Here is a 22755-nt window from a genome sequence, read left to right as displayed (position 1 = left end):
TCCGACTCCAAGGGACAGTAGCAATCCAACCTCACACCTCACACTACCATTGACCACCCACAGTCAACTCAGTTCACTCCCGGCTTTATCCGCCCATCATCCGGCCCCGGAACTAATCCGCACCATAGCCATGCCCACCGAACTATTTCCCGTTATCACCTAACGGGCTTGCAAGCTTGGCTGCTCCCACGGCCCGGTTCCTCCCACAGCCTCGGCTGCCGGAGCCGCCCGTAGTCTCCTCGGCTCACCTATCCCAAAGTCGAACTGGGTGCATAGTCACTAAGCAAACTGGGAAGGCTCCACCGACGCGAAATCTACCCACCAACCCCGCCCCGAATCCCCGACGAACTTTTGGGCGGAAATGAGCAGAGAAGCGCCCGCGCCGGGCGGAAGTGGAAGCGCGTGGGCTCCGGGAGCTGGTGCGGGTGTCGCTGCTGGTGGGCTGCTGGGCAGGGCAGTGTAGGGTGTGCACGGCCGGTTTTGGTCGGGTGGAGGAGGAACGCTGATCGGCGGCTTTCTCGGCCCGGAGGCCTCCAGCTCTTTCCGCAGCCCAGACACCAAGCTTGAGCACTTCCACCTCTCAGCTCTGGGGACGCTTTTTCTTCTCACAGAATGAGGCGGGGCGGCCGGAGGCTCGGGACTGTTCTGTGTCCTGTTCTGCAAGCAGCAAGCAGAGCAAATTAGCAGTAGTGCTAGGGTGGGAATTCTTCAGCTCCGTCACTTTGAGGCCTTCTAAGCTGCAAGGCATGTTTATCGTCCATGGAGTCACCGGAAGATTGCTCTCCAGTCAAATAAGTTGTGCCATTAAACTGGCAAATCATTTCATCTTCTGCCTGCCCTTTTGAGCTTGAGCCTGCATAGAGATCAGGTAATTCTATTTCTGCAGCCATAAGCTGGGCTCTTTATTACATGTTAAATCTGTAAATATACGCGAAGGGCGGGTGATGGAGTCTTCTTTTTTTCTGTCACAACTTTAGTACTAGCTGTAAAAGGGCTCAGAATCGATTTTTTTTGCCTTTTTGTAGTCTTTTTAGACAATAAATAAATAATAAATAAATCCCATCATTCTCAAACTCAGATTTGTGTTGAAACCTCAGTGTGGTGTTGAAAACTCCTCAGTGAACACCTGTCCTCATTAGTCTAGAAATTTTGTGTCACCAGGTGAACAGGATGTGGAACATGAAGCAATAGAGTTCCCGCCGACCCTGCAGTATGGAACTTCCACAGGACTTTTCTTTTGCTTGTAACAGGTTGTGTGACTCTAAGGATGCAACCACTTAAGAATGAGGGTTATCTCAAGACGCTGTATTAATATTTGGCGGGTTATATTCAAGGGATGGATGCCAGGGTGTGTGATAGGTAATGTAGTTGAATGCAAATTACACAAATGTAACTAACGATGAATATGAATAATCTCATAAATGCAGAATTTCTTGTGTACCTCAGCAATTTTCAGGGTTTTATATTAAGTATGAATAGATGAACTATTTCTATGTATTTCAGCACTTACAAGCCTTCCCAGTAAATGCTAGAACTACTCAGTGGTATTCTTCACGCTCGTTCCATGTGACTTCTAAAAACCTCTGCATCTTCATGAGGGTTCAGAATAAAGGGGCATGTTTGCAGAGGAAGTTTTGTGTTTCCTTATATTAGTAACAGAAATCTAAAATTGAATAGACTAGCTGCTAAATGTTGATAAGATTGAAAACATTTGAAAGAGTACCAAAGAACAACTTTCAGATTAAAGAGTAATCAAGGCTGTCCTTCCTACCTTGCCTCCTGATAGGAATTTAACATTTCTGAAACAACGGTATGATTGTGTATAATATAGAAGATGTTTATTAGCTATATGTGCTTGATTTCTTTTATCCAGTGCTGGGGATCAAACAATTGTCTTGGACAGGTTAGGCAAGTGCTCTACAGCTGAGCCACATCCCTGCACCTGCCTTTTTTTTTTAAGCATTCCTGAAATCATATTAAGGGAATATTTGGTTATTATGTAATTGATATTCATTATTACACAGGTTTTATTCAGGCTGAGGAGTTTTCTAGGACAGAGGACATTAGAGAGTCAGAGCAGATTAGGCAGTCTAGGACAGTTGGTCACTCTCATGAGCTGGGCCTTGGCCTGATGCATGAGGCCCAAAACAGGCTTTGTCCTGTCTCCATGGAATGTCCATTCTAACAGAAAAGACAGCAGAGATGAGACGATTGAAGACTGTGTCTAAGGGGATGGCAGAGCCATTTGGAAAGGAGAAGCAATTGGGTTGTAAGCTAATAGTGCCTGGAATCCCGATCACTATCAACAGTGGCTTCAGATGACATAGAAACATCATTCTCCTGCTGTTCTGGAGCTGAGGACTTCCAAGTGCCTCAGGCAGCATTCCTGCAAGTTTTTAAAAACCCCTTTTCATGTTTCAGCCACTGGGTCAAGAGCATAGGGAACCCCACTGAGGACTGGCAACTAAAATTGGGGCACAGGGGCACTCTGGGAGCTGAGCCTGCAGTCTGTGAATATTCAAGTCTGAGAGTATATTCAAGAAGGTTGTGCCAGAATTGGATTGAATCAGTAGACTTTCAGCTGGTGAAGACTTCGGAATTGCTGTGTTGCTTTAAACGGGAGAATTCTTATTGATGGTGATGTGAAAGCAGAAGAAAAACAGATTTTTCCCCCCTTGACAAACAAAAATAAAGCAGAATAAAGGTCCAGTGTGGGAGACAGAATGTGTATTTTGAAGAAGGCCAAGATGAACAAGCTGGAAAAGACTCGTCCTCAAAACCCCTGGAAAGGAGAGTGGCTATGGAGCCTTCCTATCTTCTGTTGATTCCAGAGAGCTGCATTTGGTGTCTGTGGGAGTCAGAAGGATATCTGGCCCATTTATTGCATCCTGTTCGAAAGCTCTGGTGTTGGAGTCAGGATGGCAGCAACTGTCATTCCTCTGATATATGGTAAGTCATGAGGTCCTAGCAGCCCTTACAGGAAGATTCATAGTCCCCCAAGCCCACAGTTCAGAAAGTGGTAGAGACTGAGTAGCCCTTGAGGAAGCTCAGGCCTAGCAGGAAAGGCGAGAGTGAATCCCAGTGGTCCATGGATGTGATAGCTCTTGGACACGATGTAGCTACTGGGTTTTAGATCTGTCAACTTCATGACGATTATATAGTCTCTTTTAAATTTTACCTTTAATTGTTCCTGGAATAAATGTTATTTTCCTCATAGGTGGTCTTAGTCCTGTATCTTAGCTAAGTAGAGACAAGGTTATGCCATGCTTATGAAAGCTGTGACTAAGTATTTGTGCAGGGAGGGGTAAAAGAACGTGCTATGTGTGTGCATGTGAATATGCATGCCATAGGTGTGGGTAGTGGTATTTTCTCTGTCTCTGGTGGATAAGTAAACCTCAGATCATCCCAGGATGTCCAAGATTCTCATAATTTATTTCTTCTCCCCCAGTTCAGTCTTCTCTGTACCCACTGTCTCCTGAGAAAGGACACACAGGGAAAGAAGGGCTGGCCAGTGAATTCTTGACCAACTTGATACAGGTGAGTCAGATCTTCATTTTTGACAAGTCATTCCTTGCATAAAACTTTATTACTATAAAGACTCATACACTCTAACCAGCATCCCCAAGCCTCTGGTAAGAGCTAGGAGATGTCCGGGAAAATGTCTCTGATATCAACATTCGCTGCATTCTCGAAGGTCCTTCCAGAGTCTCTAAGGATCCCACATGCTTCCTAAGAGTTTGTGGGGAGGTCAGCTAAAAGTTTGACTGTCTTTCTTTCGGGCAATTTATCACAGCATGCGGTAATTATTCATTTATGTAACATTTGTTTCTCTTCTTTGTGGATTGTCCCAGGCCTGTGCTCAGCCCTAGGAAATGAGATTTTAGGAGCTCGATTCTGAGTGGAAAGAGAAAGGAACTTTGGGAGGTGGGCAGTAGACAGGAGAAGAGCCAGTGCACTAAGCTCAGAAACCAAGGCAAATGGAATTCGGCTTGCCTACACGTCTGTGCTCTGGGTTCATCTGTGGGGCTGCCCCCTTGGACTATCTTCTCCTTGTCTTTAATGGGGTGCTTGGCTAAGCTGTGATGTGTGAATGATTTAGGAGTTGGTGTCATTCGAAGATGTGACTGTGCAGTTCACAGAGGAGGAGTGGGCTTTGCTGGACCCTTTACAAAGAACTCTGTACCGGAAGGTAATGCTGGAAAACTGGAAGAACCTGGCCTCACTTGGTAAGCCCCCGTCAGCCTTGTGCTGCATTGATTTAATAACTCAGGCGAGTTTTCAGTCCAGGTTGTTTATTGGTATGAAACAGTGTTTGAAACATTTTGAAATACACAATTAAGTGGCTTTTAGTTTATTTATCATGTTGTACAGCAGTGTAATTTCAGAACATTTCATTACTTCTGCTGGGTTTTGGGTTAGCCTCCCAAGGTTTACGTGCTAGAAATTTCGTCCTCTGTGAAAGGCAATGTTAAAGTAGCAGGAACTTCTAATAGTGGGGCACACTGGAAGGTATCAAGATCAAGAGACCACACTAAGAATGGATGCATGCTGTTTCCTGGGAGTCAGCCAGGTCATGTGGGTCAAGTTAATTTTCTAAGAATGCATTGTTGTAGAGGGAGGCAACCCACTTGCTTAGATCTTCTTCATACAGCTGATTCCCTTTCTACTTCTCCACCATATTAACCTTTTTTAAAATAGCAAAAGAGCACTTGTTTTACTGTTTTTAATTATGTGTACATGTGTGGCTTGTGTATATGAGTGTCAGTGACCATGGGGCCAGAGGTGTCACATCCTTCTGGAGCTAGATTTATAGGCAGTTGCGAACTGCTAGGTATAAGTGCTGCAGTTTGAACCTGAATCCTCTGTAAGAGCAGTATCCATTTCTAAGTCTCTCTAGCCCTTCCCTGGCATATTGGGACAAAGCCAGGGGCCTTCTCCAAATGCAAGTGCCATGCTGTTTGGACTTTCTGAATACCAAGATCTTGAGCCAAAATAGGCCTCTTTCCCTTATAAAGTACTTAGTCACAATATTTTGTTACAGCATAAGAAAAGAGACTAAGACAACTCTGTGGGGTGTGAGTGTGTGTGTGTTCTTTGAAAGTTTCATACGTGTGTTCAATGTATATTGATAACATCCATCACTGCCTCCTTCCACCTTCTCTAAATTCTCCCACTCCCTTTCAACTTTACGTCCTCTTTTTGGTTTTGTCTGTTTGTTTGTTTGTTTTGTTATTAATATCCCCCTTAGTAATTAGTGTTGCCTGGGTATGTGGCCATCCACTCCAGCATGAGCAAGCTAATTGCCAACGGCTTATCCAGTAGACCTGGGTAAGGCCTTGGGGACCTTCCTCCAGCTATGCTGTAATTTTGACTGGCTTGATCTTGCATAGGTAACTACATCTGTTATGAGTTGATACATGCAATGGCCATGTCATATCCAGAAATTAGCATGTCATCATCTCCCCCTCAATCTCATAGTCCCTACATTATTTCTGACCCCTCATCTACTTAGGTTCAGTGAGCCTTGGATGGTGGGGAGTGGGTGTAGAAGGCTGCTGTGGGACAATGGTCTTGTATCCTGTCGCTTGTATTATTTTAATAAAACGCTGATTGGCCATTAGCCAGGCAGGAAGTATAGGCAAAGTGACCAGACAGGAAGTAGAGGTGGGGTGGTGAGAACAGAAGAATTCTGGGAAGAGGAAACAGTCAGTCTGCAGTCCTCATCCAGACACAAAAGAAGCAAGATGAGACGCCTCGCTGATAAAAGGTATCAAGCCACATGGCTAACACAGACAAGAATTATGGGCTAATATAGGATGTAAGACTTAAGAAGCCTGAGCTAATAGGCCAACCGGTTTATACTTAATGAAGACCTCTGTGTGTTTCTTTGGGACTGAAGGGCTAGGGGACTGAGCAGGACAGAAACCTCTGTCAACAAAATGGTCCCAATGTGGACAACTATATCCTAAACACAAAGCAGAGTTAAGCACAGCTTCTTGGTAGCAGCATTTTCTCATATGGGCTCTATTTGCTAGAGACAAGCACATCTCATTTAAGAGAGGTTTCTTGACTCAGCTTTAGCTGAAAAAAACCTTGCAGCTCTTTTAAGAGGCCCCACCACCATACACTTAAATGGTGTTGATGAATAGCCCATAGTATGCTTCTTGGTGGTGGCAGGGACCTTAAAACTCCATAGTTGTGGCAATAAACATGGTCCGGCCAGTACCTCCATCATGAACCTCAGATGGTGGGGAGTGTCACTTTAACCAGTTCTGTTTTTATGTGTTAACTACTGCCCAAGGCAGAAAGAAGCTTCTCTGAACAAAGTCGAGAGAAGAACAGATCTATGGATATAAACATAAATATTTAGAGTGCAATTTGACATCATAACCATTTAGCAAAACACAAGTATGTTCCTTCCTAGGATCTGTGATTTCACCAGTCATGGGCTTTTGACCCAGTTTATAGTACCAGGCATGAAATCTCTCCTGTGAAGAGTCCTAATATCCAGTCAGAAAGCAGTTAACTGCATAACCATCATACCAGTCACTGTTGCATACATGGGCACTTTTTTGCCATCCAGTCAGTATTACAGCTTGCAGTGTCTAGCACTGGGTAAGACCATCGATGTCTCTTCTCCAACAGCAACCTGCATAGCACCTTCTGCCACTGTACAACCTATTCATCAGTAAAAGAGGTTTCTGATCATTTTAAGGGTGGTTTTTTTGTGTGCATTCAAAGTGAGTGGTGTCTGCAGCAGGAGGGTCTTATTGTCTAGTTGTAGTGGGCAAGTAAACAGTGACCATAGCTTCTGAGGCCTCTGACCAATAACTTCTATGGAGGTGTTTCATGCCTGGCACTAAGATTTCCACCTATGCAGCATACTTCTGTTCAAACTCTAGTATATGTGTATATATCAGCTTGCAAACTGTTCTATCACTATGAAGAGACATTGTGACAAAGGCCACTTATAAAAGAAAACATTTAATTGGGAGTTTGCTTGCAGTTTCAGAGGATTATTCCATGGCCATCATGGAGCATAGCACAGTGGCAGGTAAGCAGGCAGGCATGGCCCTGGTAGTTGCTGAGAGCTTATATCATCGGCAAGATGGAGGCAGAGAGTGAGAGATGGGGCCTAGCCCACCCCTAGTGACAGAGCTCCTTCAGCAAGGCCGCACCTCTCAATCCTTCCCAAAGAACCCCCAACTGAGAACCAAGCATTCAAGCATATGAGCCTATAGAGTCACTCTCACTGAAACTACCACAGAGCTTCTTCATAGATCCTAGTTTGCCTAATGCACCCACACCCACCATGTCCTCTTCCCAATCATATGTCTCCACTTCCTGAGTGTATCTCCCATGTCCTTTCATGTCACCTGTGTCCAACTATTCCCTCTAATTGCAGTGTTTTTTCCTCCCCTCTTGAGTTGAAAGATAGTAGGTTTCCATATAGCTTTTGGGGGAGGGGTTGTTTTTTGGTTTTGGGGTTTTTGTTGTGTTGTGGATGTTTTGTTTTGTTTTGTTTTGTTTTGTTTTGTTTTGTTTTGAGACGGGGTTTCTCTAGTTAACCATGGCTGTCCTGGAACTCACTCCAGATTAGACTGCCCTTGAACTCAGATATTCACCTGCCTCAGCCTTCCAAGTGCTGGGACTAAAGACGCGCACCACCACCTCCCTGCTCCATATGGCTTTTTCATACCCTTCATTTAGTGAAGACTCCCGCTAACACCTCATTTCCCCATTCCCTGCTCAGCTCCACTCTTGATCTTTTCTCTCCTCATATTCCATTTTACTTCTATTTTACTATTTCCTCTCCTCCCCTCCCCTGAAGACATTCACCCCCAGAGGCAAATATTCAGTTCCTAGCTTCCACATATGTCCTGGTTTAAAGATTAAAAAGCAAAAACTGTGAGTATAGGAACCGTATATGAGGGAAAATATGTAGAATTTGCTAAGGTAACTCTCATACCTTAGCTACTACTCCTGGTTACCATTAATCTGTTTTCAAATACTATATTTTAAAGGTTTAGCTATGGTGTAACATATACTAGGATTTCATTCATTGTAATGACTAGTAGATATATTATGGATATACCAAACTTTGCTTATCTATTAATTGGTTGATAAACATTTGGGTACTTTTTTACTTTTTGGCTATTTTGAATAATATTGTTATGAATATTTGTACATTGGTTTAAACATTTGCTGTTGTTTCTTGTGATATTTCTGGGGTTCTTTTGTTTTATTATGAACTCTCAAAGTCTTTCATGGCATCTGCCCAATTATACCGTCACACTAATACATGTACAACATTTTCTTTTGTTTATAGTCATGCCGATGGCAGTGAAGTGGTACCCGTTGCTTTGATTTGCATTTTCCTAATAAGTAATGATGTTGAGCATCTTTGCTCCTCATGGCTTACTCAGCCTTATAGCAGCCTGAACACCACCCCAGTGGTGGCACCACCCTCAGGGGAATTGGGCCCTCCCATATCAATCATCAGTCGAGAATATGCACCGGAGACTTATCTGATAGGGGCATTTTCCCAGTTGACATTATCTCTCCCAAAGTATCTCTAACTTGTGTCCTGTTGACATAAAGCTTGCCAGTACAGTTGACCCCTTGTCAGCTTAACACACAAGCACATCACAACTGTAACTTTTTACTTTCTTGTTAATCTTCAAGATCTCATTTTAATATTATCATATATAAAACCTTCCAACTTTTAAAAGTCCCACAGTCTTTATAAGTTCCCTTCCTAAGCCCAGTTGCTTTAAATATCTTTAAAATATATAGAAAGTCTCTTTCAAAGTTCAGAGTTTCTCGACAATATTCAAAATATATCTAAAATATCCATAGTGTCTCTAAAACTCCAAAGTCACTTGAAAAATTTAATGTCTCTCAAAACTGTGAACTCTGTAAAGTTAAAAGAGAATGACACACTTTCTTAGCTCCATGTGGGCAAAATTATGGCACAGTTATAATCAAAGCAAAACAAAACCAAAGTTCAGCAGTATAAAGTTAGGTGCTTGATTCCTGTGATCCACTCACAGCACTCTGGGCTTCTCCAAAGGGCTTGGATTATATCTTGAACTCTACCGTCTGCAGCACACAGAGCTTGCCCTAGCTCCACTCCACAACTTCTGATGTCCTTAGTCATCATACCATTGTACCGGGGTCCTAAGTAGGATCATCCTGGTGGGAGCATGTGAACCTTGGGGGAAGGCTGGAGGGGGAAGGGGAGAGGCAGGGAGGGGAGCAGAAAAAAATGTAGAGCTCAAAAAAAATTAATTTAAAAAAAGAGATAGACAATAAGAAAAAAGAGTGAGACTCAGTACCCATTTCCCTTTTCTAAATGGGAGATGTATATTACCACTATCCCCCGAAGGCTTTATGTCACAGAAGAGGCGGTGGGAAGCACCTAAAATGTGGAAGATAGAGGAGAATGCTGTGAAATATGGCTTCCTGGATGATGTGGCTGGCACACTTGGGAACTCACAGCAGCTGTGGTTACTTGAACAAAACATGCATGAGATCAAGCCAGCCAAATTCCTTCATAGTTGGGATAGATGATATCTAGGTCCTACCCCTTACTGGGGAGCTAGTGGCAGATCATGGAAATTGAGAGACGTGAAGTTGAGAGAGGGACCCTATTGATGAGGATATAAATGTGATCATGTCTCGTTGTATTCACGTATGCAGTTATCAATAATGAAAGTTTAAAAACTAGGTTTGGATTTTAGAGCATTTTGGATTTGCATTTGGTTACTCAATCTGTGCTGCAATTCTGGAGTCTGATTTATCTCCATCTGTGGGGTCATCATGCCATTGTATATAGCATTACTGATGTTTCAAAACTTATTTTCAGTGTTCATATCTATCAGGTATAATCACAGGCATTTTGTCACATATTTCTTAAAGTCCTAAAACCAAAAACCTAAACTTCCTAATTTCTTCAAATGAACTTTGTGTTTACATGAGGGCATAAAAAACTGACTATAACTAAAACTAAACGAGATGGTTTCTAATACTGCCTTGCCCTGCTGCTTCATGCAAAGTCAGAGATGACCCAGAAATGTGCACCTAGTAAGGTCTTTTCTGAGTGTGCTTTGGTTGTGTCTGTAACAATCTTGATTCTGGAAAACATTACATTTGTGATACCCTTCTAAGCAAACATCTTTTAGTCTCCTTTCCTCCCTGCCTTTTTGTTAGTGTTTGTTTGTGTCTAATGTTTTTTCTTACACATAGATCTATAACTGTGTTTATCATATGTGTGTCTGACTTTGGAGTTAAACAAATAAAGAAAAACCCTTTAAGCCAATCTTGCGGGACGTCCCTGGGGGACAAAAGAAAACATAGACAAAGCTCTGTTCTGCACCCTATAGACAAGCAATGCTTTCTGCCCTCTTCGGGTACACAATCAGAACAGAGAAAAGATGGATGTGAGTCCATTGAAAATGGCCTGAAGTCCTCTTACTCAGACTTATTTGGGGGTGTGTTATTTAAAGTTTGTTTCCATAACTAAACATTATACTAATAGATATTTGTTTTGAAGTTTATAGTTCCAGAAAGGTAATTCATTTCTATTAAGTTTACTTACTATTTTTGTTGGAGTGGGGGTTTAGAGTTCATCTTTTCACCAATTTCTTTCTCAATTTTATAAGACCTTTTAAGCACTTTTACCTGCTGACATGTGAATAGGGATTTTGAAGCACAGTGGTGAAAACATATGTGGCCCATTTTCTTTATGGAACTTTCTGTTTAATGTCTTCCTTGAAAGATGATTTTCTTTTTTCTCTCTTGTCCTGACTTTATATTCTCCATCATTTAAACTTTAAGGGCCTTTTAAATGGATATTTGAACCTAGGCATGTACATCTGGGATTATTAAATTCCCATTACTTTGAAAATTGATGTAGAGATACTTAGGTTTTTTATGAAAGTTACTGTGTTCTTTGAAATTTAGACAAAATTCCACTGCTGCCAAAGTCACATTTTTTATCTTCAGAAGTTTGGTTTAAGGTTTATATATTTGTATAACCCCTGAATAATTTCCCTAACATTACATGTATTTTCTCCACAAATAGGGCGATGCCTTGATAAACCAAATCTGATATCCCAGTTGGAGCAAGAAGAGGTTATAAGAGAGGTCAGAGGAAGTGTTCCAGACATCTGTCCAGGTGAGCACAAGTGGCTTGGGATCTCTGGGAAGTGACTGTGACGTGGGAAGCAGGAGTGAAATGTAGCCTTTCCCCCGACGAAGGTAGACATGAACATCGGCATGAACTACCACTGTCTTTACTCTTCTCTCAACTCAGCCTTTGTCATCTCATACTTTGGCCTGGGAAGGAAAAACAAAGATGCAGTTCTTTGTATTTTAAGTCACTGGCTGGAGAGATGGGCCAAGGTTAACTTTGAGAGGACCAGAGTTCAGTTACCAGCAACCATTCAGGAAGATTCACACCTGCCTATAATTCTATCACCAGGGGACCCCAACCCCTCTGTTTACCACAGACATCAATATATACAAACCTAAACACAATTAAAAATAAAAAGTAATTGTAAATTTTAAGTCACAGTTTTCATTTTTGATCATTTGTTTTCTCCACTTTTTATTACTCTCAATATATGTCTAGAATATATTTTCTTTAACTCCCAAAATTTCCAGAACCAAATGCCCCTTCTTTCCAGTCTTTACCAAATATTCTGACCTTCCAGAGTCTTCCATAAATCATGTATGCGTGTCCCCGTCTTTCTTTTTTCTTCCATTAACTTACTTTCTTTTTAACTTGTTTCAGATTTGGAGACTGTGCTGAAAGTCAAATGGCTGGCTCCTGAAAAGCACACTTTTGGAAAACTGCATGCGAATGGCCAGAGAACAGGAAAACTGGAGGTGATGATTCCTGGTTTTCCCATGTTAGAAAAGATAGAAAACCAAGGGAGTCATTATGAACAGTATCATTTAAATGTGAGGCAGTATCATTTAAACTTGAGTCTGAAAAGATACTGTGAGATATGATATTTTGCTAGAGGAAAAAATTAAGCCAACTTCAAACATTTCTTCACTGAGGGTTCCTACAAGTTCCCATTTCATTAAGTGTGAATCGAGTGTTGGGTGTTTGAAACGTAATGGTCCCAAATTTGTCCGAAAATGTTTTTGGATATAAGGATTTATAGCCAAATGGCTGAACCTTTGAACAAGCTCAAACTAAGCAGAAGTCATATATAAGCACTGAGAAGAGCCAAACCATTTTATAATGTTGTAGATTTTCTGGGAAAGGGATGATACATTATTAATATTATTAATTATAGATACAATTTCTGTCCTAATTAACAGGAAAAAGATCATCATGGAATGAAAATAAATGAATGCAATCAATGTTTTAAAGTCTTCAGCACAAAATCTAACCTTACTCAGCACAAGAGAATTCATACTGGAGAAAAACCCTATGACTGTAGTCAGTGTGGAAAGTCCTTCCGCAGTAAATCTTATCTTACTGTACACAGAAGAATCCATAATGGGGAGAAACCATTTGAATGCAATTACTGTGGGAAAGCATTTAGTGATCCCTCATTCCTCAGACTTCACATAAGAATTCACACTGGGGAAAAGCCCTATGAATGTAACCAGTGTTTTCATGTTTTCCGTACCAGTTGTAACCTCAAAAGCCACAAGAGAATCCACACAGGGGGCGAGAATCACCATGAATGTATTCAATGTGGAAAGGCCTTCAGTACAAGGTCCTCTCTCACTGGGCATAATAGCATCCATACTGGAGAAAAACCCTTCGAGTGCCATGATTGTGGGAAAACCTTCAGGAAAAGCTCATATCTGACCCAGCACTTGAGAACTCACACTGGAGAGAAGCCCTATGAGTGTAATGAGTGTGGGAAGTGCTTCAGCAGTAACTTTTCTCTCACTGTACACAAGAGAATCCACACTGGAGAGAAGCCATATGAGTGCAGTCACTGTGGAAAAGCTTTTAATAACCTCTCAGCTGTGAAGAAGCACTTAATGACTCATACAGGGCAAAAGCCCTATGGGTGCAACCATTGTGGAAAATGTTTCACCAGTAACTCCTACCTCTCTGTGCACAGAGTGCACAACAGGTGGGTATGAATTGTGGTGAGAAATTACTGAGAGAAAACTTTGTTCCTAATATAACTTGAGAGAATTTATATCAGGAGTACAAATTATCTATTGCTGTGTAATATATGCTCACCTCAAGTTGTGTGGCTTTAAACAAATACTTCACACTTTATAGATCAGGAATATAAGGGAACCTTAGTCGTGTAGTTCTTTTGCAGGACTTCTCATGAGCTTACATTCAACAAGTGAATCTTTTGTTGAAAGAGTTATCTAAAGTTGTTCTCGAAGGAGCGACTTGTAGAATGGCTCATCACATGCCTGGGAATTTACTGCTGGTTATTAACAGGAGACCTTCACCGACTCACCATATCGGCGTCTTCCCGTGATTATGTTTCTTTATAATATGGCAAAAGAATAACCTCTCCCCAAGTGTTCCAAGAGAAACCAGTTAACAAATGAAGTATCATTTATGACCTCACCTCCAAAAGCTATAGTTTCACACCTTCCCTATTGCACTCATCAGATACAGACCAGCCTTGGTAAAACATGGGAGAAAACTGCGTAATATCTGAAGGTCAGGAGAGAGCTCTCTGAAAACCATCTAAGAACCTCGCCATGAAATTAATGAAGTCTTCAATAGATCTTGATCCTTTTAATCCATAGGAAGTGACATTCAGTAAACTGTTGAATCTCTGTGCAGAGACATCTGTGTAATAATGCTTTTTAGCTCACTTCTTGTACTGTGCCCCAAAGATGCTGTGTTGGAAAGAACCTGGTGGGTAGAATATTGGTCATGTGGTAATGGTCTTTAGTGATGTCAGTCTTTTCAGTCTTTCTTGTGGGAAATCACACATCTGAAAAACAAAAGAAATTTGGAAAACTATACAGCAAAGTGTTCACATTACTGGCCACAGATAATGAGGTGCTCTGCTGTGATGATGGGAAACCTTCACCTGTTTTCCTTTCTGAAAGAGGTATGAGAATGCTTTCTGGGAAGCCCCCTTGAATATCATAGCCATTGGCAAGCCTTTGAGGATTCCTGTGACGTAGGAAGAATTTGGCAATGATTCTTTAAGCGCATACATTAGAGGGCCACCTTAGAAAAGTGACCTAACACATGTAAGGATGCTTCAGCATCAGCTCTGGCTGAGCAGCTGTGTAATAATATACTGGAAATGACATGGATGAGTAGGCAGTGTCTGTAGGTTCAGTTGTGCCCAGATTACAACCCCCAGAGAGACCACCAAAAACTAGAGAAGTCTGGATTGCAAAAGCGTAATACGGGCTAACTCGGAACTCATCTCCACACTCCCTAGCAGGGAGGAGCTAGGGTCCCTCTGTGGGGTTAGCTTTTTAAAGGCAAAAACCACAAGCCCTTCAGGATAGTCAGGGGGAGATTAGCACAGGTCCAAGGTCTTTCCTCTTTCCCGTCCTGTTTTGTCAGATTGTTTTATCTTTAGAGCAAGGTCACTCTGTCCCTGACTCAGAACATCTTTATCAGTCTCCACGCAGACGGCCAGGCATGCTTGTGCTTTGGCATTTCTCGAGTGGGGGTGGGGGGCACTATCATTTCAGGGAACATGAAGCTGGTCTGGGGTTTTTGATTTTAAAACATTCTGCTAGGAAATTTCTTCTGGTTTCTTTGAGAATAAGGGATGAGGGTCTTACACAGTTACCAGCTTATTAATTTTAAATTTGTTTTATAAACATGTATGCTTATTATATATAACCCCATCCCAAAAACAGCACTTCAAATTTCAGTGCAGTGTATTTATAGTTTATATTCTGAAGGGTTGAGTGTGGTAGCACACATTAGTAATCCTAGCAGTTGGGAGGCTGGCAAGGTGGATTGTGAATTTGATACAAGCTGGAACTGTCTGACAGAGTGCTTTTGTCAAAGTATAGGACTTTCTGATATTGATCTTTTTGCTTCTTTCTACATAGTGTCCATTTTGTCCTGCTTAGGGCCAACAGGATGACTCCATGGGTGAAGGTGCTCGCCAGCAAATCTGATCACCTGAGTTCATTCCCCAGCACCCTAGGCTCTGGTGGCACGCGCCCTTAATCCCAGCACTCGTAAAGCAGAGGCAGGCAGATCTCTGTGAATTTGAGGCCAGCCTGGTCTGTGAGAGCTAGTTCCAGAAAAGCTAGGACTGTAAGAAACCACAGCTCCAAAAAACAAACAAACAAACAAACAAACAAAAGACACCTAAAAGCACACACGTTTAATCCCAGCACTTGGGAAGAGAAAGCAGGAAGTCAGGAGTTCACGGCCACTCTGAGATTGAACCAGTCTAAAAGAGAAACAGAGCCAGTTGGTGGTGGTGATGGCTCATACCTTTAATCCCAGCAATTGGGAGGATCTTGCCTTTGATCCCAGCACACAAGAGACTGAAGACTTTGATCCCAGCACTAGGGAGGTAGAGACAGGATCTCCCTGACTCAGTCAGAGGATTTGTAGAGACAGGCTCCTCTCCACGCCAATTCGGTCTGAGGTTTCATAGAGGTAAGAAGTCTAGAGGCTGCCACTCTGTTCCTCTGAGCTTTCAGCTTGCACCCAAGTATCTGACTCCGAGTTTTTATTTATTAAGACTAATCAGGGTCCCACAAGTTGTCGTCTGACATGCATTCATGTCAGCCCACAACAAATAGGTTTTTTTTTTTTTAATCTAAAAGTGTATTAGAATAATATTCCTGGATTTCTTGACATTTAAAGACGGGCACCATGAACTTCGGAGGCTGAAGAGAAAGCCTGACTTCTCATTTATCTTCTGTTCCTCTCACATTTTCCCTTGGCAAGTGGCTGTAAGGTCTGGAGTGAGGAGAACTGTTTGGCTTTCATCACGATGACATAAGCAGTGGAACAGGAATTTCCTCTAAAACCTCTGACTGAGTATGTTAGTTTTACATTTTTTTTAAATTCATGTTTTGTTTAAAAGTAACTCCTTTACTGGTGGAAGCCAACATGATTTGCTGTTTGTTTTTGAGGTGATGTTAAGTTCCAGTTTAATGCAGTATCTAACTGGTAAACAGATTTGTCAAATGATTTGTCAAATGATACCATAGTTCTTTGAAAGTAATATATAGGCCGGGCGGTGGTGGCGCACGCCTTTAATCCCAGCACTTGGGAGGCAGAGGCAGGCGGATCTCTGTGAGTTCGAGACCAGCCTGGTCTACAAGAGCGAGTTCCAGGACAGGCTCCAAAACCACAGAGAAACCCTGTCTCGAAAAACCAAAAAGAAAAAAAAAAGTAATATATAGTCTCTTATATGTTGATATAGGTAGGGCATATGTACATTAATATTCTATTTTAATGGTATGTACAAATTGTTTTCTTTTAAAATAATTTTTGTTATAGAGCCATAGCAGACTTCCACTGTGATTATGAATTATCATTCTTAAAATTTTGTCATTTTTTTCTCTTTATTTTGAAGTTCTGTAACTAGATGCATACACGATTGGGTGCTTTTTTGTGTGAAGTGTTCCTTTTTATATAAAGACCACATTTTTCATAACAAAGTACTATAATGCATTCATAATAAATGGTCAAACACTATGTAGTGCGTCTCATAGACAAGCAGGAATGCCTTATAATTAACTGTTGAATACTCTGGATAAATATCAATGTATTCTGTCCTTACTCCCAGTTTACCAATGAAGAAGTTAATAGGGTACACATCAGTTCACTTACCCTAGTTCTCTGGCTAATAAGAGTATAGTCCTGATTTGAACATAAGACAGTCCATTATTTTAATACTAGCCCATCTGTTGAGCATCTTTTGGGAACTGTTATATAGGTATTTGCTGAATTGAAATATTATCTCCTAGAGGACACAAGGATGCCCTGAATGACATCGGGAGAAGAAGCTAATGAAACAGGAAACTTGTCAAACCTTCAGGACTCAAAATGTTCAGGGGCCATCCCCCAGGTTATGAAAAGTAAGTAATTGCTGTTGTATGTGTGGAACTGCCAATAAATTGGGAGGGGAACCCTAAGGATGCAGCTTATTTTCATGCAGGGATAGGGTTTTTGGTGTTACAGCTACCTGAGTCATCCCTACTCCTTTAAGTAACTTTGAGTAATCCGTTGGTTTGCCAAGCCAGGCTTGATGGAATTGTTTCCTTAATTTGGCTCTCGCACCCTATCTGGGGAGTTACATCTCCACAGAAAGTCATAGAGCATGAAAAAGGTGCCCATACAGGGACAAACAGAACCAACGATCTCTTAGCTGCATGGGCTCTGTATGGTATTTAAGATGTACTTCTGGAGCCAGTCCTTGAGAGAGTGGAATTTGGGGGGCAATGCTGATACAGGAGATAGTGTGTCTGCTTTCGTGGTAATTCCATGCTGTCTGATACGAATGATAAGACACGCAAACAAGACTGAGCCATCTGAAAGTGGAGTATCTTTGGGAAGAAATCCAGGGTGACAACTTTATTTCTGTTGCTGTGTTAAAACAGTGACCAAAAGCTACTTAAGGAAGGATAAGATTTATTTTGTCTTACACTTGGAAGTTAGAGTAAGAACTCTAGGCAGAAACCGAAGAGGAATGCTTCTTGCTTGCTTGCTCACTGTCTGGCTTGATTATAGGCTAATGTTTTACTAGCTTATATGCGAATCACTTGTCTATGTGCCACTCAAAGTAGGCTGGGCCCCTTCTGCACCAATTAAGATATTTCCCAATAGGCCAATTTGATTTAGGCAAATTCCTCAATTGAAGTTCTCATGTCTGATAACTGTTGAGTTTGTAAAGTTGCCAGTTAACACTAATTGGGATAGTCTTTCTCTGCATGGAGTGGGGTGGCACACCTTACTGGAGTCCACTACAAGAGACTGAGTAACTAGTACAAATGTAACTAGTACAAACTAGAGAACATACAGCAGTTCTCAGAAGTGGCCCTGTGGGACCAGACTGTAAGCAGTTTATGGTGGTTGTGTGCACTTTCGTGTGTGTGCTGAAAGACAACAGGCTCCACTGCCTGTCCATAGTGAACTCGTCCGTGTAATAGGAGAATCGCAGGGAGGAAAGCATGATACTGCTGCCTGTTAGTGGTGTGCTCTTAGCAGGAAATTGTGGAAATGAGGGAGTGGATGAAATACAGGTGTGAGTGCTATTATAGCAGGCTGGATCCAAGGGGGTGGGGAAGGCTGCTAATTACACCTGTGCCGAAGACGCCTTCCTGGGATCGCAGAAGTTGGAGTCCGTGGAAAGAATTGAGCAGTAGGGAAAGCAGAAGTGATAGAAGATATCCTACAGGGCTGACCATACAGAAGAAAAATCAGTACTGGCTTGCAGACGGGTGTCTTGATTGTCTCATACAGAAAACTGCATCTGAACTGCTTGAATTAGGGAAGACTTTTAAACAAGAAATGAAAGACCTCCTGGAAGCCTAGCATGTGTTATTGTGATAGCGATGGGACGTCAGTCTAAGTGAGAAAGTGGAGAAACTGAGTTGGCATAGTTCATCTACTCATTCTTCCTTGACCTGGTAGCTTCGTAACCTAAGGGAATACAAAGAAAAAGAAAAGAAAAAGTCAGTCCACCCAGACTGACTCATGAGTCTGGCGGTGCTTGAGCTTTCACTAAAGTCCTCATGAATATTAGGACTCATGAAATAATGGGTGACGAACGGAACAGATTTAACAAGATGGCTTAGTGGGTGTGGGCAGTTGCTTTGCAGGCCTGATGACCAGAGTTTGATCCCCAGAACCCACCATAGAAGGAGAGAACTGACTACCCAGAGTTATCCTCTGACCTTTACCTGTTCTCCCTGGCGCACATACACCTGTAATCACACTCCACACACTTTAATAGTATGTTTTTATTAATAAAAAATAATATTAATAAATTTAAAGAACAAGCCTTCAGAGATTCTTCATGTTAGCATCAAATAATCTGTGTCACACGGAAGACATAGCCCCAAAGCAAGTGTCTCAGGGAGACAATTCTTTCTGTACCAAAGATGCACAGAGCCCAAACCTGACTAGCCAGCTCACTTATCCCTAGTGATAATGCTGACTGCATCCCTATCCCATTAGTGGGAGTTCAGCTTCATAATCTGATGCATTTGGCTAATTGGTGAGAAGGGTAGGTGTTGTATCCCGTATGGATTCAAGCAGGTCTAAGGAAAGAAGAAACAGGCCACTCCAGTGCTAGGCTTCCTGAGCCTCCTTGTTCTCCAGGGAAAGGTGAGTGCACTATCAGACCACTCTGCAGCCCCACGACACAGGGCAATCAGTCACAATGGGGAGTTGAGTCAAAGCAGGAACTGTTTATTACTATGAGCATCCGCTTATAAAAGTTAAACAACATCCTGTGACATTAGGGTACCTCCAGCCAAACCTCCCGCTGGCTGGAAGGGTGTCTACCTAGTGTTTGCTATCCCATCCTCACTCAAACTCTGTCCTACAGGCCTTGAAGTCTGGGGCCTGAACTGGAGCCAGGCTTTTCTCTGTCCCAGAGGCCTCAAGGTACAGGCCCTGAGATAATTTTGGCCCAACACTCCAGGATGATTTTTACCTTTTCCCGTTACAGGGAAGCCAGCCGCTGGCAATCTGACTGGGTCTAGCTTAGAAAAGGACTTTCTTATTGTTATACAATTCACACCTTTAGCAAGTCAATTTCCGTATAACAAAACCTCTTACCTAAGCTTCCCAAAGAGGCAATGCCAATGCAAATTCCCAAAGTCACAGGATGTCTCAGTATGCTGAGTCCTAAACCCTTAGGAAACTCAGATAAGATGTACTCTAAGTAGACATTAGATGAAGGAGATGAACCATCCAGTGACGGAGAAGCAGAAGAGCCAAGGGGAAGCACAGAGTTGTCACCAAAGCCTATAAAGAGCCTCTAAAAAGCTTGAGGCCTTGAAAGGTCAGCACCTCAGCAGGTAGCTCTCAGAAGGCCAGAGAGAAGAAGGCACTGCTGCCCCTGGAGCTACAGGAAGACGGCTCTGACAGTCGGAAGTCTATGCGTCAGTCTACAGCTAAGCACACGCGACAGACTTTCCTTCGGGTTCAAGAGAGGCAGGGACAAGGTTCCCACTGTGATCGACCACTCACCCAGGAAGAGCTGCTCAGGGAGGCCAAGATCACAGAAGAGCTGAACTTACGTTCGCTAGAGACCTATGAAAGTCTTGAGGCCGACAAAAAGAAGCAGGTTCACAAGAAGCGGAAGTGCCCTGGGCCAATCATCACCTACCATTCAATGACGGTGCCGCTTGTTGGGGAGCCCGGTCCCAAGGAGGAGAATGTAGCCATGTAAGGACTTTATCCTGCTCCTGCAGCTTCTGCATTGACTGCGCATGCTGGGAATGGAGCTGCCGGCGCTCCTGCTCACTGCTCACACACCTTCATCACATTTAGTGATGATGCAACATTTGAAGAGTGGTTTCCCCAAGGGCGATCCCCAAAGGTCCCTCCTCTTCGGTAGGTCTGCCCAGTGACCCACCGTCCAACTTTGTACCACGATCCTGTTACAGACATACCCGATGCCACTGCTCGAGCCTTCAAGATCATTCGTGAGGCGTACAAGAAGTACATCACTGCCCATGGACTGCCACCCACTGCCTCAGCCCTTGGCCTGGTCCCCCGGACCCCTGAGCCACTCCCTGGTTCTGGGCCCTGGACCTTGCGGCAGAAAATTTTCATCAAATAGAAGTCCGCCGTTCCCTTTGATCTCACTCATATTTGCTCTGGGTTTTGTTTTGTTTTAAATCATTTCCTTCCCTAGTTTTTCTGGTTTTATTTTGTTATTTTTTTTAATTCTAATAAAATGGTAAAAAATAAATAAATAAAAATAAAGAAGGTGCTTCATCTGAAGCCATATAATGAGCTGCGGGGGAAGGGGGTGGCCAATCTCAGCTTCAGAAAAGTGCTGTGATAGCAGAATTTAAAAGGATACCCTAAAAATAGCCAATTAAGGAGCTAAGGAGCAGGGCCATAAAATTTAACAAGGTCCAGATGTTCCTAGGAGGCCTCCTGTCCTTGAAGATACCGTGCCAGTTTTAAATGACTCTTTGTTAGGTTTTCACACCCAAAAACTGACCGGTGGTTTCAGAAACTTCCTTACCCAATCCCAAGATACAGGACATGAACTCCCCTGATTATGGTGTTTGCCCATTTAAAAGTTCTACCCTCCCAGGGCTCCCTGCCACATTTCTGCACCCATCGTGCTGAGGTTTGCTGGAAAGGTATTGGTCCCAACTTGAGTTTGAATATCATTAAAAACCCTCATGTAATTTGCATCGGAAATTCTCCTCCATGAATTCATTGGGGGACCAGAAACTTGGGCATAACAACCTTACCCATTGTGAGGAGTGGATGGGAGTTGGGCTAGGGGGAAGGAAGGGGAGCAGGAAGAAGAACACTGCAGGGTCTAACACAAAAGAGAGGTTCAGAAAATACTCGTCCTTGTGGGGCTTACAACTTTCAGTGGGGGAAAAAAAACTAATCACCTTTGGCTTTAAAAAGAAAAATGCTCTCACAAATCTTTCTAAGGGCTCTTGGTGAGAAAAAAAATGAAAGGTCCCATTCCAAGAGTGTGTATAGAGAGGCTGCTGGGCATGTGGCCACATCTGTGAGGCAGCCGTTCCTGTGGTACCACTAGGCAGATGGGAAACCCTCAGGTAGTATCCTTTTGTTTTTCAGAATCTTGTCCAGTTGCGTCATCTGAGTGGAGAGTTCATATTCTTTCCCAGGAATCCTATCTGCTGTAAGCCGTGGGTGATGTCCAAGTCCTGATACTCCCACGTGAATCCTAGGAATTGTTTCCACCCGTGGTTTTGTGTGAAAGTTGGAGTGGGGGTATTTTTACAAGAAAATTCAAGAACTAACCTAAATCCCTGGGTCCCTAAAGTTAAAGCTTGTACCACCCAAATAGGACCCTCATGAACAACAAAGAATCATTGCTGGCATGGCAATTTATCCTGTAAAGAATATTTTACTTGAAGGCATAGAAGGAAGCATTTAACATGATCCAATATTGTGGTCTGAGGCTCCAAATCAACCCAAACAGACACAAGAAGATTTGGCAAAGCAGAATTTAATACAAGGAATCACAAATAAAAGGGGCAGGGCATGTGCAGGGGTAGAATGGTGCTAATCAATCAGGGCCACAGAACAGATTCAGGAGCTAATCTGTCACCCAAATGCCAACTGAAGCAAATATTTAAGCCCAAATATCCCAAGCATTTGTTGCCAAACTATAGTTAGAATTTTTCACCAGTCAGAAAAATTCCAAAGATTAGGGGCTTTCCTAAAGTGTTCCTTCAGTTGTCAATCAATATATAATACAAGCTTTTCAGTCCAACCAATCAGATTCACTTGTTCTTTTTGTTGTTAGGAACAGCCCTAATGTTTCTAGAGAACTTTCTATGGTTTAAGAAGGAGGTACATCAGCTATTGGAAACCTGAACTTTATTCACCCTACAGGTATAATGTACTCTGATGTCAAAATGGCAGTACTTAGGACAAGGGCGTTTTACCTGTTCCCAGCACCAACAGTGTATGCTTGGATATTCTTTCCACAGGCGATAATAATGAACAAGTGTAGCAGTCAATAATGTCCTGAGTTTTTTTTTTTTTTGCATTTCAAATGGGTCCCATGGAAAGCTGAGACTAATTACTTTTCAGATGTATTTTGTTTAATTTTCAGAGTTACAATAAAC

The 22755-nt window shown here is 42.4% G+C and overlaps 2 protein-coding genes and 1 pseudogene across 3 annotated transcripts in view; all 3 read left to right on the top strand.

Annotated features, from left to right (window-relative positions):
* The first annotated feature begins 428 nt into the window (after positions 1-428).
* Positions 429-16987, top strand: Znf558 (zinc finger protein 558). Of its 2 annotated transcripts, XM_057766734.1 has the most exons (8): positions 429-868; positions 2422-2949; positions 3449-3537; positions 4100-4226; positions 11087-11179; positions 11798-11892; positions 12337-13109; positions 16918-16987. In XM_057766734.1, exons 2-8 carry the CDS (start codon positions 2919-2921, stop codon positions 16958-16960), a joined length of 1251 nt encoding a protein of 416 aa, XP_057622717.1. In that variant the 5' UTR covers positions 429-868; positions 2422-2918; the 3' UTR covers positions 16961-16987. The 2 variants fall into 2 exon arrangements, with proteins under 2 accessions (XP_057622717.1, XP_057622718.1); XM_057766735.1 differs by lacking the exon at positions 16918-16987 and having other exon boundaries at positions 633-2949; positions 12337-16645.
* Naalad2 (N-acetylated alpha-linked acidic dipeptidase 2) overlaps positions 16960-22755 on the top strand; it is a 114385-nt gene continuing 108589 nt past the window's right edge. Inside the window, exon 1 of the mRNA XM_057766733.1 lies at positions 16960-17028. Coding sequence (XP_057622716.1) covers positions 17022-17028 — 7 coding nt within the window. The 5' untranslated portion in view covers positions 16960-17021. The remainder of the gene's footprint in view (positions 17029-22755) is intronic.
* Positions 18121-20765, top strand: LOC130872595 (vacuolar protein sorting-associated protein 72 homolog; annotated as a pseudogene).

This window comes from Chionomys nivalis, chromosome 4 (genome assembly GCF_950005125.1).
Source record: "Chionomys nivalis chromosome 4, mChiNiv1.1, whole genome shotgun sequence".
NCBI classification, from domain to species: Eukaryota; Metazoa; Chordata; class Mammalia; order Rodentia; family Cricetidae; genus Chionomys; species Chionomys nivalis.
The sequence above is the reverse complement of the archived record's forward strand: the minus strand, read 5'-3'. Positions and strand labels throughout refer to the sequence as shown.